Here is an 18,199-nt window from a genome sequence, read left to right on the forward strand (position 1 = left end):
TGAGGACATTTATAAGAAACCACAAATTTTGGAACACCTGCCATTTTGGCTAGAATGTTAAGCTTGACAGCCTCAACTTACAGTAAATTACTGATCATTATTAAATGTTCATTAAACAAAATGAGGGAAGATTGGCAAAGAGACTAGAGAAGTGATGGAGACATAAAGATGTAGGTAGATGGCAAAATCTGTGGAACCTGCAAGCACAGCCGTTTGACAGAGGAACTGCACTGATGGAGTGGATGACTCCAGAAAATGGCTACAAAGAAGAATGGGAGGAAAGCCAAGAATAAATGCTGAAGTTATGTGACTGAAAAAGCAATCATTTAGTGCATATGCTTTGGGGATTGTGCTTTCGTATTATTGTGTGGGTGGGGGACACTGTTGGTCGGAGTTAGTTGAATACAGAATTCTGACATTTTAATGAACTTATTTTTGTTTTATGGAGAGAAGAAGGAGACTTGGAGAATCTTCCAAGACATATTTCAGATAGTTTGAGAGCCAAAAGTGGAATGCATAGGGAGTTAATAGACGATATTGGATTTAGAGTTAGCTTGTTGGGGAACCTGGAGTGGGGGTTCTAGCTAAATGACAATCAAAGGAAAAGTTAAGGGTTCTGCTGCAAAATTTCAGAAGTTTATTTTTAATCTGGTTTTCCCATTTCTAGTGGTTTGTTTCATTTGAGGTTTCTTTGATGGTTCCTCCCTTTTCTTTTTGCAAAAGTTTTTTTTTTGTAGAATTTGGTTCCTGAGATACAGTATACATGTAAACATTACAGAGGACTTATACTATATTGAATTACTTCATATTTTTGAAGGGAAAAATAGAAATTCAGAAATTATCAGGAGAAGGGGATGGTAAGGGCTAAGGGCTAACTTTTCCAAGCCACAGGTTGATGCTTCTGTAATAGATTCCATGTGTCTCTTCTAAACTCAAGCTGACTTTGGCCAAGGGTGGGCAAACATTAAATATCCTGTCCTGGAAAGGGAAGGCATTTACAGGGCCTGGTGGCAATCTTCCTTCTCCCTCTGATGCCAGCAGTGCCCTGCCCCCCGTGAGGTGAGCCCTCCTCACCCCTAGGGTGAGTAATTTGTTTCTACCAGTCTGTGGCTCCCTTTAGACTTCCTAACCTGCATGCTAAGCCTTCCCGAGGGAAATTCCTCTCTAAGAACCCTGGGAAGGGAAGTGAGAAGGGCAGAGACCCCACTTCCTCCCTGCTACCAACATTAGCCAACATTTTTCTGCTGTCTCCACAGGCACTGCCGGCCAACAACCAAATTTGGGTTCCCATTTCCTCTTTCCCCACCTCCACACCACCCCCACTTAGTCACATATTTGGCATGAGCTCATACTGGATTTTTGGAGCTGGGTAGAACCTCAGAAGAAACTCTCTTGGTTCTGTCTTCAGGCTCAGGCAGGTGAACCACCAAAGCAGACAGGACACCATTGTGTCATTAGTTCCTGGATTCCCATAGGGAAAGCGTTCTCCAACTCCCGGGGTCACAGCCTCCAAGGATTCAGCACGATGGGAAATTATTTTTCCTCCTGGTCAGCACTGAGCTGAGCAGCTGGCTGGTCTGGTCCCTTCGATTTGCTCTTACCATGCCAAATTTCCCACCGGGCCTACCTCCCCATGGAGATGCTGGACTGTCCCAGTCTTCAGAAATAGAGACGGATCACAAAGAGGTGAAGTGTAGCAAACAAGCCTTCCTTGTTTCTGAGGTCACTTTCTCCTCACTGGGCAGAACCTCCCAGGGATTTCAGTCTCTCTGGATGCTAATGGGCTGCCCCATCTCCTCTGAGAGCCAGGTTGGCAGGAGATGAGATAATACTTTTTTTGGGAGCCAGCCTTCCACCAGGGCACTGGGGAGACATTCTTCTCTGGCATTTAGGGAACAGCAATTTTCACATTTGTCTGCTGTCCGAGGTGGACAGAAGAGGCTGATTAGAGCCTGAAGCCATTTGGTGGCCTCATTTATAATTGCTTACTATGGGAACCACTGGCAGACTTGGCTTTCATGCCTGGGAAGGATGAGACCAAAGCCTGACCCGAAAGCCAGCGATCGCCAAAATGAGTTAAATGAATAAGCAAAGGAAGCCACTTCTTTCTCTGTTCTCCACTCAGGCCTTGCCAGCCATTTAAATAGTACCGCTGTGGCTGTTCTCTGAACCCATTTCATTTGCCTTCCTTTGGGTTATTGTTTTCCCCTTTTAGACAAAGATTTGCAGCTCCCTTCGGGATTCAATTGCAACTTTGATTTCCCCGAGGAGCCCTGTGGTTGGATGTATGACCATGCCAAGTGGCTCCGGACCACCTGGGCCAGCAGCTCCAGCCCGAATGACCGGACATTTCCAGGTAAGCCAGCTGTGACTGAAGAGATGAAAGAGTTAAGGCTAGCCTGTTCCACATACTTCAACCCCAGATTCCCTTACAAGCTTCATAACTTCCCACCGCACAGCAATCCTCTATTCTTTGCCCACAAACCACCACAGTCTTTGCTCAAGATGTCACCTCAAAGAATAGCCAGTTGGTGGTTCCCAGCCTCTCTTCTGATTACAGCACAGCCTGGAAGCTGGGAGGGAGAGGGGGAAGCCAAGATAGAATAAAGAGGAGAAAGAAAGAAGGGACAATTGGGAGGCCCTAGGAGATGGGGCGAGTCAGTGTCCTCTTGTTCCCATAGCCAGCACCCACTGCTATTATCACAGAGCCCCTTGTCAACTTTGAGCTGGGTACTGTTCCTAAAATGGCTCATTGGGAGATGACTGGCCTTGAGTTTGATGTATACATCCTGAGGTTGCCATTGCTTCTACACCAAGTCAATTTGAGGGACCAAAATGCTGCCACACCCATGGGTATCTAGCAGAGCTGCCTGGCACTTGGCCTCTAGAAGAGTATTGCTCTAAGTCCTGGATACGTTGTTAAGCCCACCCTTTTAGTTTCAGAAAGCCAGATTTCAGAAGCTTCTCCTGGCACTGCTGACAAAAAGGGGTTGCCTCTATCCCTTCTAAACAGGTAGCAAGAGTTGTCTGCTATCTCCGCTGTTACGTGCTTTCACAGCAGTATGATGGTAAATGTTTAACAATAGGCTTTTTAGGGATTAAAAAAGAAACAACTGCTTTTTAACGTTTGTCATTTTCAGTGGTGTAAATACCCTTACCATAGCTCAGCTTAAGCTACCAACACAACATCGATGGAGATGGAGTTGAGAAGTCAGTAATAGAGCATTATATATATATATTTTTTCCCTATTGTGCAAATATAGTAGACACAAATGACTCCAGAAGTATAGCTACTGACAAAATGTATTAAGATAACTAGCAAGTGTTGAGTTTTGAGGATTTGTTACCTTTGTTTTTTAATACAATTTATTGAATTATAGCTTTATATAATTTTTACTAATGAATACATTTAACAACTGGCTTGCAAAACACTTGACAAGCAGCTCTCACAAGCTGGTACACCTTGGCTCTAGCACAGCACTGAATGACTTTGAATTCTCCCGTACCTCTGGCCTGGACCTGAGACCTCCACAAGCACTGGAGAGGAGAGGGGTGAATTCTGGAAATTTAGTAGATCAGTTTGGCAGGGTACAATAGGAAAAGGCTAGAAAATAGAAGAGGGAAAGGCACCTTCCCTTCTGCAAGCTTCCTTAGAACTGCTTCTCACCCCAAGCACTGGCGTGTCCCTTCTTCCCGGTGGGGGCAGTGGGACAGATGCTAGGAGAGCACTCAGAGCTGGCCTCCTGACACAGTCCACACTTGCTTCCCCGGAGGGTCACGGTGCCTGATCCGGAGAAAAACATTTTCATATTTCAAGTGTTTATCTCTTCAGCATTTGAGTGCTCAGAGAGATTAATATCTGAAGATCACCACGGCCTCAGGCAAAAGAAGAGAACACTTACCCCAGTCCAGCCTTAATCACCCTCCCTTCTCTGCTCACTGCAATAATGTTTAATTAATATAATGAGCCTCCTGCACGTTGGGAAAAAATACTTATTTTTATAAGCCAGCCAGGATTTTTCATTTCATTTCCACTCCTTTGAGGCTGCACCCAATTAATTCATGGTTGTTCCCAACCCCCATGTTTTATCTGAATGTAAAGAAGGTTTGCGGGGTCTGTGTAGGTGTGGGTATTCTAGTGTTAGTGTGTGTGTGCATGAGTGTGTTTGAGGTTTCTGTGCATGGGTGTGTGTGTGTCTGTGTGGTATGTACCTCAGCAGAGGCACTTTGAATAAAAGGATCTAGCCGGGGTCCTCTGCAGGCTGGGGAGGTTGGCCGGCTCTTATTCAGTGTCTGTCCTCAGGTTCATTCTAATGATCTGGCCTCCTCCCTTGTACTCTTCTAAGCATATTTTCTCTGGGAGTGTCTGAGGGCAGCCCTACCCAGGCCACAAGGCCACCAATTACTGAGTCACAGCTCTAGGGGAGCTTAAGTGACCTCCCTTTGACCCTGGTCTGGACCTCTGTTTCTTCACCCGTTCACCACCGCCTCCTCCTCGTCCAGTCCTGGCCTTCACCCGAAATCCCCTATGGTTGACCCTTGCTACTGGTTGGGAATTCTAGTCTTTGTCCTCCTTCCAGTTGATTCATTACACCCTGTGATTTGGGAGGGCTTTTCAGAGCAAGCTTACAAAGTGGGCAGAATTCCAACCTTTGGCTGAATGGATGGGGACAGAGGGAAAATTAGGGCCATAAGGAACTGCTAAATCTAATGTTGTTCCTCCCTTAAGATATTGAAAGGGAAAATAATTATTTTCCTATTCCAGAGGAATCCCTGAAGTTTGGGAAAGTGGCACTTGTAACCTGCCTCCAGGAAACAAAATCATAATATTGTTCTCAGAGCCCTTCCCTCTATCCTCTGATGACTTTATGAACTGTTCTCTGTATTTCCCATTTTCCTTCTCCTTACCGAGTTTGATACTGGGCTTTGAGCAGGAGAGGAGAGAAAGCCCTTTCTGTCCAGGGTGGTCCTTTCTTCTTCTTCATAGAAAAAAAAAAAAAAGGACAGGGGAGGCCCTGAGGGGATTGGGGAGAAGGGAAGCAGCTGGCTTGGTTGGGGGCAGAGCAACTGCTAATGGGTTCAGAGCGGCTGGCGCCCACGGAGTCAGCCTGAAGGCCTGTTGTGTGCCACACTTTGCCATCCACAGAGGGGACTGTCCCACTCTTCACGAGCGTCTGCCATATGCTTCATCCCCTTATGAGACAGGCAAACAGAAGTAATGAAATTTAAGAAAGGCGGTGTCTCTGTCAAGTGTAGGGGGCATCAGGGTGAAGAGAAAGGTGGATGGGAGAGGAGCTAGCCATGTTGAAGTACCCAACACAGGCCCTATGATTAGAAGGGCCTGTGGAAACTGCTTACATTCCTTGGATATTTTCTGATTTCACTGTTTTCTCATATTTTCTTTCTTTTTTTTTCTTTCCCTTTTCCTTTTAAGTAAGCAATTAGTTCTGTTCTTTTTGGCCAGTGGTTGCCTAAGGCTGAAAAGACACCCACTGGTTTCATTCCACTGTTGTTGTTTTTCAAGATAGTCTTTCAAGCCAATCAGAATTTCTGTTTTTAGCTCTTTGCTTGTGGCTTAGCTGCCTGGAGTGTGTTCACACCAGCCTCTGGGGACCCTGTTCCAAATTCACTGACCCCTGCTAGCTGCAGAGGAACACTCAGTGTTCTCTAAGAGGCCACTTTGGCTTTCCTCTGTAGCTACAATGACATAGGAAGCGCCCCCTTACTAGGAGACGGCATGTTTCCTACATTCTCAGGTGCTTTGAACATAGACAGAGTTTTGAGAATGATCAGAGCCCAGCCTTTAAGAACCAAGACAAAAACTCATAGGGCGGGCAGGTATCTAAAGCTGCAGCATTGAATATGGTAGACATGAGTCATGTGTGGCAATTTTATTTTAATTAATTAAAATGATTACAGCCAAAACTTGGGTTCTGCTGTCCCACCAGCCACATTCCAAGGCCACAGTAGCTACACTGTATTGGTCAGTGCATAGACAGGGCATGTCACTGTATACACGGCATCATCACAGAATGTATTGGCCAACGCTGCTCCAGTGCTTTGGACATTCACATGAGAGTAACCTCCAGGGGCCCTTGCTGATACTTTAGTTCCCTGGTTTTAGTATGAACCAAGAAGCAAGTAGTGGAGGGATGTGTCTTCTCTGGGATCCCTTGATGGAATGTTCAGTGGCTGGTATCTTTATAGCTGTCTCATTCTCCCCCACTGGATAGCTACAGTAAAGTAAGCAAGTAACATGGCATTAGGTGGTATAGGAACTATTGTGGTTAATCAAAAAGAGCACTGTAAGTAAGTATTAATACTAAGTAAGGTCAATAATTGTCATTATTGTGATTGTTGTAGTCATTATTATTGTCAGGAATGAGAAAAAGAAGACGAGATAAAGGGTACTAGGCCAGGTCAGCTTCAGAATCCTCCAGTGTGTGTTCCCCCTAAATATGTGCTCTTTTATTCGTGGGTTGGCCTTGTGAAATCTGATTACAGTATTACTTCAATGACTTTAAATCATGAAAGTGATAGATAGAAAACAAGCGAAGCTGATATTGAACAGAGCTTTGACTGCCTAGTCAAAGCCTATGGGATTGAGGGAACAGAACCTTTACTCCAGGCTCAAAAACAAGCTCAAGTGGGAGTAAGTCGAGACTCTTAATGTTATAAAATACCCAAATTTTACAAACGGTGGCTGGCTATTCCTTCAAATGTAAGTGGTAAGATTGTTAACACCTCATTGGGGCTATTTTGATGCAGATTGGGCCATTGAATGAATTCCGTTAGAGTGGGAGACCAGAGCCGTGATTCAGTGTGGAGGCGCACACAAGAAGATTAAGTGAAGTGTGGATGGGTATGGTGAGTGGATGGTTGCAGAGAAATCAGAGGAAATAATTGATGAGTGAATACACGCATAATGGACTTGATTTTTGACAGTGAGCAAGTGGTGACTGAATCGAAAAGCAACTCTGAGTTCAAAAGATCAGGTGGGACCGATGGCAGCAAACAATCCATTGAATTGCTGTTAGATTGAACTGTCTTCAGAAAGAGGTTGCTGTGGCTTGGCTGGTGCACAGACACTGCAAATCCAGAGGCAGAACTTCCTGGGCTCTGGACCATGATAGATAATTAAAGATCAGGAGCAGCTTGGCTAAAAGAAAGCCAATAGTCAAGGAATAATTTCATCTGGAAAAGAAAAGGATAGAAGGCCCTTCTTTAAGGAAGGTAGAAAAACGTCCCTGGCTTTGCAGAAAAAAATAACCGCAGGAAGAAGCTTTCTTTACCCTTTTTTTTTTCCTGCAAATCATGATTGGTTGAGTCCCCCAGCAGTGTGTGGATTGATAACGAAGGGACAGAATGACAAGACTGCCTCAATGGCAAAACCTTCATGAAAGCCGGCAGAGCGAAAAAACAGCTCTGGGTAGATTCCTGCAAGGACGAGGACGGAAACCTTCATGTCCACAAAATGGTCTACTGTAAACCTTGAGAACATCTTGCTAAGTTTATCCAAAGTCAGTGTTTCCCTTAACTGGTTGCTAATTTGAAGACCTAAGCAGAGATAGGCTGACCTTGGAAGGCCAGCTGAGGGCTGACTCACGTTTTAAGCATGGACTATGCAAAGAGACCACACCTCCTACAGCACTAAATATTCTTTCAGATGGTCGTTCTAGTAGGAGGGCAAGATGCTAGCCAGGAGATGTGCGTGTTGGACAGATGGTGTGTTTGGCTTTGTGATAGCCAGGAGGATCAAGCTGGTGATTTATTTCAGGGTTTGGTGAGGTGTAGACACAACTGATTCCATTGCTGTTGGGCCAGCTGCAGTCACGTGTTCACATGACACTTAAGCAGCTGAAGCCAGATGCGGCCGTAAATCGCCAGGTGAAATATCAAGAGACCTTTCCAGAGACAGCAGCAGGTTAAAATGCTGAATGGCCCTGTCCTCCGTACTTCCTCTTCACCCTTTTGAACTCCTGTTGTTCATTCCCAGGCGATTGTTTTCCCTGTATCATTGGCAACAACAGATGTTTTGGGTCAAGGACCCAGCAAAATGCCTCCCAGATATGTCAGGTCCAGGAGGAGAGGGATTGTATCTCTGGGACATTATTTCTTCAATCACTTTCAGCAATGGAACATATTTCCTCTCCACTGTCTTTTTCTTGGAAGCTGTCCGTTGCCGGCATCATAGCCATCAGCTACAAGAACAAGAAGGCAGCTTACAACAGGCAGGGCTGGTTCTTAGCTGGTCAGTTGTCATGTTCAGGCAACCTCTTGACAATCCAAAGGGCTTTACCTCAAGGTTCAAGTAAATAAAAAAGTAGCCCCCCGCCCCCACCATACCAGCTCTTTTCACTGTCCAAGTAATCAGTAGCCACTGTATGCCCAGAACATCTTCTGTGTCTGACAGTGGTGGGCCATAAATCGGGAGATTCCAGAAGAACAAACTTCAGTTGCAGCACATGTCTGATCTCAATATCTATGTGTGGGTGCCATGACTTAAAAGAGCTGAAGCATTTATAATAGCTTGGAAGAAGGGTCAGTGGGAAACCAACACTGCCCTAAAAAGCAGACATTTGAACCATGCCCCAGGAAGTAGACATTTGAACCATGCCCCAGGAAGTAGACATTTGAAGGGGCAAGGGTTCCTAGGGAAGCAAAGACTATGAGTCTTAATTCTTCACCAGTGAAAATGTCTCTCAGTTGGAGAACAGAAATTGGCTATGCTCCATCAGGGGTAGAAGGAGGACATGTCTCTAAATGACAGCAGGAAAACTTTAAACTGAATTTAAGAAGTTCCTGATGGTTAGGGTTGTAACCTAGAAAACACACTACAGACATGCCTATGGAAACTCCTCTGGAGAATTTAAAGCAAAGGGTAGACGGCTGTTCTCGGACGCTTTTGGCACGGTTCCTCTGGGAGGCAGGACTGGCCTGCCCTAAGATCACTTGAGGTCCCACTCTTGTTCCAGGATCGTGTAATATTTTATTTCATCTACTGTGAAGCAACACAAAAGACCTGTGGTGATGGAAAACTTGGGGCCGGCTGGTTTCTGGAGAAAGAGCAGATAAGGGGAACCAGTCTTATTCCAGAGAACATCTTTACTGCCCTCATGCGAAACATACTTCTTTTTGAGTCTTGGATTGGCCTTCCTGGGTTATTGGTGGTCTTTCTATCCTTTTTGTTTCCAAGTAAAATAAAGGCAAGCATAGGAGGGAGTGCGTAGAGTGATATTAATAGTAATAACTTTTCCTGAGCTCTTAATGTGTCCTTGTCACTGTGCAAAGCACTTTACATGGCTCATTCCATTTACTCTTCCCCCAACTCTATGCAGTAACACTGTCTTTGTATCCATTTTACAGATGGAAAGACTGAGGCTTTAAAAGCTTAGTGAGTTAGGCTGGGAGTCCAACCCAGATGAGAAGCTATGCTCTGGCAGGTTTACTCAGTCCAATGAGGATTCACATCCTACATCACTCCAATTCTCTGAGCCTCAGTTTCTTTTTGGTGAAAATGGAGAAGATGGTATTTATTTTGCAGGGCTAGATTTCACAGGGAAGGTGATAACAGAGGAGGCAGGTAAAGCCTCCCGTGCGATCGCGCACAGGCAGCAGGTGTTCGATGTGTTCATTCCTTTCCCCCTGCTCTTCTTCTCCCTTCCTTGGGCTTTTCCTGATCTGAGTCATTCCTTCATGATGTCCCTGGTTCTAATCAGGCCTCTGTCAGTGACAGGCGCTTTGCAGCTCAGCATCTCTCTGACTGATGTCTACTGCTAATTCCTTAAATTTACATATCATCTTTCTTCCCTGGAGCTCATAGCACTTAACAGACAAGTGGGGCACAAATGATTTAACAAAGTGAAATCCAGAGGCCTGCTCGTCTGGAGATTCTGCAAACCAGTGGATTAGCTCAGATGTCAGCACTGAATTATGATCCTTCAGCTGCTTGTGCTAAGCATGCCACTAGCATTAACTCCCTGGTCTTGCAATGGTCGCTTAAATCATGCATAGAGATTGTCATTTTATTGTGAGAGGGAGAGGGGAGAGAAGGAGAAAGGAGAGGAGAGGGGAAGGGGCTACCTTGGGGGGGTGGGTCACTGGAAGGGGCAGACTGTGAAACCTTTGGCCTGGCTGTACCTGGAGTTTTAGTAACAGGATGGGTAAATAGAACAGACCCAGATACAATCCATTCAGCCCAGTTCTTCACACCTCCACACACATTTTACTTACCAAATTCTAACCATGATGCCATGATTTCCCTGCTGCTTAAGAATGTAAATTCACACAAGTGACAGTATCTCTGCCAAACAATTTTCAGGCAGCAAGTGGGTCTTATTTGCGAAACTGTGAAGGAAGAAGGCTGAATAATAAATCTCTAAAATCTGGTTTCCTTTATATATGAGGTGGCAACAGTAAGGGCTTGGAAATTACCGGGAGCGTGGGAGCATTTAAAGGGTTCTCACTGGTGTCTCGGTACACTGGGTGCTTCCACAAGCCACCTTGTCATCACTGGTGCACCTCACCTTTGAAAGGGGCTGTTGGCTTGGGAGGGTAGAGGGAATTGTGAAGGGATTATATCTAAGGGATTATGAGAAGCTAGCTGATTCTCCTGTCCTCATTTCCAATGTATAGCCTCATATCATTCTTTAACCGTGTATTTATCATTCTCCATTCATCCATTCATTCATAGAAACAAAATTTTCTTCAGGAGTGGCATATATATAGCACTATCTAGGGGTAGAGAGAAGAAGCAATGTTAAACCTTATTATTTGTAAGACCAGCATTTCCAGTATAACTGGGGTGATAAAAAAGACACGAAAAAATCAGTTAAATTATAATGCCAGGCAGTGAGTGAGTACCTGCTGAAAAACATGGAAAAGGGCCTGAAGTCCTTTTAAAAACAAGGTAAAATCAGCAGTACAGTCAGTAAATGCTAGAGTTGTTGAGAAAAGAAGGGGATTAATGTTGCATGTGCCAGAATAGTTAGGAGAAGAACCAGCCAAAGAGACGGGGTAGGTGGAGTGGTTCGGGGAGTGGAGAATTACAGCTAAGAGGAGAAAAAGCAGCAACGGGCCCAGTGGGGAAGCCAGTTTGCCTCAAACAGAGTGTGACTGATTGCAAGGACTTGGGGCAAGCTACCTGCAGAGCAGCTGAAATAAAGAACTTATTGCATGAAGGTGGAAAACCTGCAGTCAGGTCTGGGCTCTGCCATTGAAGTTGCCTCTCTACCTTGGACAAATCCCTTTAACCTTTCTGAGCAGTTTCTTCATCATGTGCAAAGTAAGGTTAGTAAGTCCTATCTCACAAGAATACAGAAAGGAAGACATGAAATATTGCATGTAAATGTGCTTGTAACCTGTAAAGCATTATGCAAGAATGAGCTTTAATTATTATCATTAACAGCAGTAATAGTAAGATCTGATAGGGGAAGCATAGGTTTAGAAGATCTTTGAGGGTCTGATTTGGCATCAGTGTATCCTCCCTCAGCAGACACCTTTATTAATTCTCTTCTGTAGACAGCTGCCTTTTAGTTATCTGTGCTGATTTTGGCCTTGCAGAGGTCACACCTTATGGGGTATGTAGACAGACGTGGCTTTGGATGGTTGAGGAGACACAAACTGGAATCCCACATACGCATACTAAACTGGTCTCATTTGACTTCAGGGGAGCATAGCTTCTGAAGCACTCATCCCAGAGAGTCTAAACAGGAAGGGGCTTAGGGGAGCAGGGAGGTAGGTGAGGCAGCTGGGGAGCCCAGAAGGAAAGAGCTGTTTCTGGGCCACTGATGGGAGTTCCAGCACAGGCTCAGCTCTCACCTAGAAAGGTGAGGTCAGCAGGATTACTAACAGCAAAGCAGCCGTCCAGGGAGTACTGCATTGACTCTAGGCTCTAGAATCCTAGCCCATCTACCCGGACAAGTCCAGGATATTCACAGTCCCTGTGGAGTAAGAAAGCTCTGTGCACCTGTCCCAGGTTAACATGACCTCACACTAACATGATCCTAAGGCATCTGACATGCCCACGTTCCATGCTGCATATGTGGTAGAAAAGTGGCCCTGCCATCTTGCAGAAGTATTCGGCCTAAGATGCCCCTATGTTTCAGGGCCAAAAAGGGGTAGTGAGATTTCCTCACCAAATGCCACCTTGTTCTCTGTACGAGTGGCAAGAACAGTCCTGTACCAGTTGGATTTGAAGGTGCAGGATACACCTGTGTTCTGCGAGGCACGTAGTCTGCCAACAGCAACAAGAACTCAGTCTTCCACATGAGTGTCTGATGAATTTGAAACTAATCAGCCAAAAAGGCCATTCTCCAAACATTTGGATTGGTAAACCCTTAATTTCCCAGAACACATATATTCTCTGCTAAACACACAGCCTTTGTTAATGATAATGACAGCACCTTTATCACTGGAGCCATATGTGCCTGGCTGTCTCACAAAGGCCAAGTTAAAGCCTCCCTGAATCATCCCTTTCAGCTCCCACCCTCTATTCTGCTTGAAGGTGACACTGGGTTTCTGAGTCACAGTCACTAGAGCCCAAGCATCATCTAGGAGCACTGATGGAGACAGAAGGTTTTAAATGTCAGCCATTTGGACAGTGCCCAGCCAAGATGGCCAGCGCTGGAAGCATCAACCACCTGGTCATAGTCACCCTCCAATCTAGCAGCCCCTCACCCCCTATAATCTGTCCCCTTGTAATTTAGTTCATCAGATTGCATTGTCCCTTTGGGTGAGTTAATGATGAATAAGATGTGGGTCTGGACTCTCAGAATCTACAGGGAGAAGAAGGGCACACACGCAACCAGCCAAGACATAAGGCAGCCGTGCCAGGTGCTCCACGTGAAAGAGATGGAAAGGAAATGATACCGAGAAATAGGCAGGAGGGACCGATTTGACTTAGAGACTCTTAAGAAGACACAGCATTTGAATCAAGGCTCTGAAGGAGCCTTAAGAAAGGGTCACAGAGCCTGGAGAGCAAAGACATGAATAAACCAAAGACACTGAAACTCAGTCCCAACTTTCCCTTGGAGAGGCCACAGCAGCACACTGATGTCTTTCCCAAGTGTTTATCGAGAACCTCTGTTTGGGTTTGTTTCCGCCAGATGACAGGAATTTCTTGCGGCTGCAGAGTGACAGCCGGAGAGAGGGCCAGTACGCCCGGCTCATCAGCCCCCCTGTCCACCTGCCCCGAAGCCCGGTGTGCATGGAGTTCCAGTACCAGGCCACGGGCAGCCGCGGAGTGGCGCTGCAGGTGGTGCGGGAAGCCAGCCAGGAGAGCAAGCTGCTGTGGGTCATCCGCGAGGACCAAGGCGGCGAGTGGAAGCACGGGCGGATCATCCTGCCCAGCTACGACATGGAGTACCAGGTGGGGTGAGCAAAAAGGGAATCTTGTGATCCGTATTTCAATATTTCAAAGGGCCGAGCCCATTCATCATTAGGGAACGTGGTTAAGCGCTACTGTTTTCATTGTGTTTCTCACGTTGCTATGGAAACTGAATGACACTCTTATTTGTTATTCAGAATATGCCTATCTCTACACCCAGACTTGGTTCTTTGTTCCTCCTGTTGCCTTTTATATTGCTGAAATCTTCTCCAACAAATGCTTCTCCTCTCCATTTTATTTTAGATTGCTATCAGGTAGGCTGACAAAGCGGCACAGAAGTCAGAGAAATAAACACAAACAAACCCTCCACACACAAGGAAAGAGGCCTGTGGAGCCCCTTCAGATCTGGGGAGGAAACAGGATAATCTCCCAGACCTGTCCCAGGGAGCGTGAACACAGGAAGGGGAGCAGGGGCTGTTGGCGCTCAGTGGCCGGCAGACGTGAGAGGCTCCTGAGTGAGTGCTCTCTCTCTCTCTCACCAGCTCCCGGAATGGAGTTCTGTTATCTCTGCCCCACAGAGCAGGAGACTGAGGCACAGATGGGTATGTTCAGCCGTGGTTGCAACTTGGGTAGGAGTAGACACCCTGTGGAAGAGGTGACTGAGAACCAGCCAAAGCATTAACCTTCTCCTCCCCAGACGAGGAGCAGCAACAGATGGCTGGTGCCGCAGCCAACTGCTCACCCAGCTTGCCAGAGGACATGTGCTAGTTTGCAGAGAGGAACCTGGGGAGGGCGAGCATGAGGAATGACTGAAGACCACAGAGCTGAGGGGCTTCTGTGTACAGCCTGCAGTCCCTGTCCCTTGAGGCTGCAAGGCATCCTGAGACCCTCCCCACCCCCATCTGGGTTCCCACTTACTCACCTGAGTGCGTTGTATTGTAACTACCCGTTTGCATTTGTGTCTCAGCCGTTAGGTGGGTGAGTTTCTCTGGGCAGAGATCTTGTCTTACTAGGTTTTGTTACTATCCTTATGTCCAGCGCATAGTAGGTGCTCAGTAAACGGCTGGTGAAAAAACAAATTCTTTTCCTCCTAGTTGTAATAATGAAGCCCTAAGGCAACTTATAATAAGGAGCACAAATCAAAACCTATGTGCTGTATTTCTCACATTACCCCCACCTACTTGTGTCTTCTGAGTTTTCAAATACCTGGATTGGGCATTTGAAAGATTTATGAGACAGGAACCTCGAAAATAGTGAGGGAAGTTTCAACTCCCCTTTCAATAGTCTCTGATTATGGCCCTTTTAATCAATACATTCTAGTTACTGGACAACAATATCCACCCCCTTGTTATATTTTCTTATCCCCTTAAATATGCATTTGATTTGAACAAACTCATTTGAAATTAAGATTTCAAGAGCTGTAGCCATGTGGTCAACAGATGTGTACCAGGTGCAATAACACACACACACACACATACACACACACATACACACACACACACACACGCTTTAAGCTGCAGCTAACAGAAACTTGGAAATCCTTGCACTGTTTGGACTAGGAGACTCAGTTAACCATGGCTCTTATTCTTCCGGCTTCTAGATTGTGTTCGAGGGAGTGATAGGGAAAGGACGTTCGGGAGAGATTGCCATTGATGACATTCGGATAAGCACTGATGTCCCACTGGAGAACTGCATGGGTATGTGAATATCTGTCTCTTCATGGCTCTTTCAAATAAGACCCCAAGGGCTGGGATAAGCAAGAGGAGGCAGGACACCATTTTCCAATGCAGTCATTACCCAGTGGGTGGGGCAGCCACAGTCTCTGCAGGAGGTAAGGTATGGGCGTACTTGTGTCTTAGGCTGGGTTCAGGGTGGGAGGGGGTGTGAGGTGAGGGGACGGCTTATATCCCTGTTCCCAATCAGAAATAGATGTGCACTAAGTACATAGAGGTTCAGGGTGCCAAGACCCCATCAGCAAACCCCAGCTTTTAGCAAAGAAAATGCTAGAGGACGAGAGCAACTGCCAGTCAAAATTATATGCTGGAAAGGTTTGATGGATTTAATGGAAGTCTTCACTGGTGAGCAAAAATAGTACATATGTTATGTAAGAGTGATAACACAATTACCTGAGTAGTTCTTTTACGTGAATGAATTGCAGAGCAAACTGTGGCATTTGAAGTAAGATTTCAGATTTTTCTTTAAAACGAATACCCCTAATGCCCAAGATCCCAAAGTTGTTGTAGGATTAAACATTGCAGGCCAGGTGACTGGCACGAGAAGGATATCATAACGATCATCTTGGTCAAAAGCACCTGAGCAGCCAGTCCACCTGAGACACACACATTTTCTTCAGGGTCTCCTGCCGCAGATGAGGTCACCCTGACTGTGTCCCATCAGAGCCGTGGACATGCCTCAAACCAAGAAGGGAACCCTGAGAAGGCATGAGGGCTGCTTTCAGTCAGCAGAGTGGCTGCAGTAACTCACCAACTGCCTTTCTTGGCACAGGAGCCCTGGTGTGTGTGTGTGCTTGATGATGTCAGAAGCACCTGGGACCACCCCAGTCCCTCTGGGCAACTCTCAGGCCCCAGGCATCTAAAAGTAATCCAGGCTCTGAGAAAGTAATCAGCAGTAAGTGACTGATTACAATACTTTAGGGACCCATTTCTCTATGAAGGACTTTTTGTTCCAAAGCAACTTTGAGAATCCCACCCCCGCCTCCGCCGCCACCACCCCATGATGATGATGTGTTAGAGCCAGCCTAGAACATGTGGAAGATGTGGGGCACTCTCCATGGAGTGGTACAAAAAAAACCTAGTGCAGTCATGTTTATCATCATATTCATCTAATTATTCACTCTGTTCACCCAATTGTTTCTTCCCTTTAACTAAGTCCAATTTTTTGTTTGTTTTTTTCAGAACCCATCTCAGCTTTTGCAGGTGAGAATTTTAAAGGTAAAAAAAAAATTTTTTTTTTGCATGCTTTTTCCTTCCCCCACGTGATGTGAATTTGGTGGGGGGAATCAACCTCCAAATTTGTCAAATCTCTCAAGAGAAAAGAGACGCCACACCTTCCTGCCACTAGATGGCACTAGCAACACCTGTAGATGCGGGGAAGCGGATTGAGATCCTCACTGTCTCTTGTTTAATTAAAGTTTAGAAACCTATTAAATAGAGACAAATAGGTTACAGATAAACCTTTCAGACTTGCATTGTCCAATGGGGAGCAATGAGGCTGAAAATGCAGGGATGGTAAGAAAGGAGAGACTGTGGGAAGACTGAACCAAAAAAAAAAAATCAGTATAAATTAAAAGTGAAATGAGGTGGCAATGATTTATTTCAGCCTGAAGATGGTTTCTTTCCAGTTCCAGGGTACCAAGGCAGCAGTCTCAGTTAACTACAGAGCCGAGGGGCTTCTGTGTACAGCCTGCAGTCAGTACCTGCAGTCACCATACCTCAGTGTGATACGGTAGCAGGCCGCTTGTGAGGGAAAGAAGTTAGGAAAGAGACACAGAAGTGGTGGCCTCAGGGGGAAGAGTTTCCAGATTTAGGACCTGGTGTCCAGTCAAGGGAATAAGGAGGTGCATTTGATGACTGGAGCTAGAGCACTTTAAATGCAGGACTGAAAATCAGAAAGGACGTGTTCTCCCCCAAGAAAGCAGAGAGAGCAGAGCAAAGTGAGAAGAATTGGGGATGCTTGCCTTATCCAGGTAAAAAAAAAAAAAAAAAAAAAAAAGGCCTCCAGCCTTGGGTGATGGCAATGTTGTCTGTGCTGTTACAATGCACCATATTTTACATTTTGCCCTCTTTGCAATCCTATTAGCTGACACTGCTGAAGTTCCCACACTGGTTTCTAATGCCAAACATTTAGGAGCCACTCTAAACGTGTCACTGCAGTTGGCCTGAGTGTAAAAGCATACACAGAAACACCCTCACCGAATGATGGGAGTTCTTCATGACCTGTTTGATGCCAGCAATTGTGAGGATTGCTGTGCCCTCTTTGTACTGGCTGGGCTTACCCCTACAAGTGGCAGCATTGCAGAGATAAGGGCAGCCATTTTTATATCTGCCGTCTAGACTCGTTATCTTCACTCTCATTAATCTGTCCAGCTCTGGGCTAGAAAGAGATGAATTCCTGGTTTGCCACCTAGATGTGCTCCCTGACTCCAAATCATCTCACCCAATTTGCCACTCATCAGCTCTAAGCCAGTGAGGAACAAAGCTGCAGACGACAGGGGAATGACAGACCGACATAGAATATATTGCCTTTCTTACCCTTCCTCGCGTCCCTGAACCCCATGCCCACTCCCTGTCCCACAGTTCTAAAAGTATTAAGAGTATTCATGTGCATACACTGGGGCTCTCTGGGGGTGAGGTTTATGGTAATGTAAATCCAAAGTATTGGAAGGAAAGCTGAGAGCCAAACTGAACGACTTGGATTACAGTCGAATTCGAGTTCTAACCTTCAGGACCCAAGGTAATGCTTATGTTGGTGAAGTGAACCTGTGGATGCTGTTTCACCTGACTCTCTTTGGGTTGTGGAGACTCACATCTCCCAGAAAGGCTGGGTAAAGACGTGCCAGCAGCTGCTGCAGACACTGCTCTGTGTGCACACCGTGTCAGGCCATGACTGACAAGTACAGTGGCTAAGTGCTAAGTGCTTCACTTCCATAAGAGAATAAGCAGACCAGGGCATGTACACTCTCCTTGAAACTGTGCTTACCATGAGGCTTCACAGGCCAGTCATGCTCTCTTGTAAAAAATATATACATAAAATCTCATCTGAGTGGCAGTGCTCATTTAGCCAAAATAAACACAGGGCTTAGTAATTTGAAGGTAAGAATTTCCAGGGTGCTCCTGGTGGGCTGCTTTGAGG

At 45.8% G+C, this 18,199-nt stretch overlaps 1 protein-coding gene across 11 annotated transcripts in view; it reads left to right on the forward strand.

Moving 5' to 3' along the window:
• The window catches only part of NRP2 (neuropilin 2), a 115,610-nt gene that overhangs the window by 68,386 nt on the left and 29,025 nt on the right, over window positions 1–18,199 (forward strand). For 6 of the 11 annotated variants that reach the window (XM_063645019.1, XM_055290342.2, XM_063645020.1 and 3 more), the window contains 4 exons: window positions 2,216–2,356; window positions 13,107–13,369; window positions 14,928–15,024; window positions 16,243–16,263. In XM_063645019.1, the coding sequence (XP_063501089.1) occupies window positions 2,216–2,356; window positions 13,107–13,369; window positions 14,928–15,024; window positions 16,243–16,263 (522 nt within the window). Of the gene's footprint in view, window positions 1–2,215; window positions 2,357–13,106; window positions 13,370–14,927; window positions 15,025–16,242; window positions 16,279–18,199 lie in introns of all 11 variants that reach the window. The other 5 variants (XM_063645018.1, XM_055290340.2, XM_063645021.1 and 2 more) reach the window with 1 other exon arrangement.

Source organism: Symphalangus syndactylus, chromosome 8 (assembly GCF_028878055.3).
Source record: "Symphalangus syndactylus isolate Jambi chromosome 8, NHGRI_mSymSyn1-v2.1_pri, whole genome shotgun sequence".
Taxonomy (NCBI): Eukaryota; Metazoa; Chordata; class Mammalia; order Primates; family Hylobatidae; genus Symphalangus; species Symphalangus syndactylus.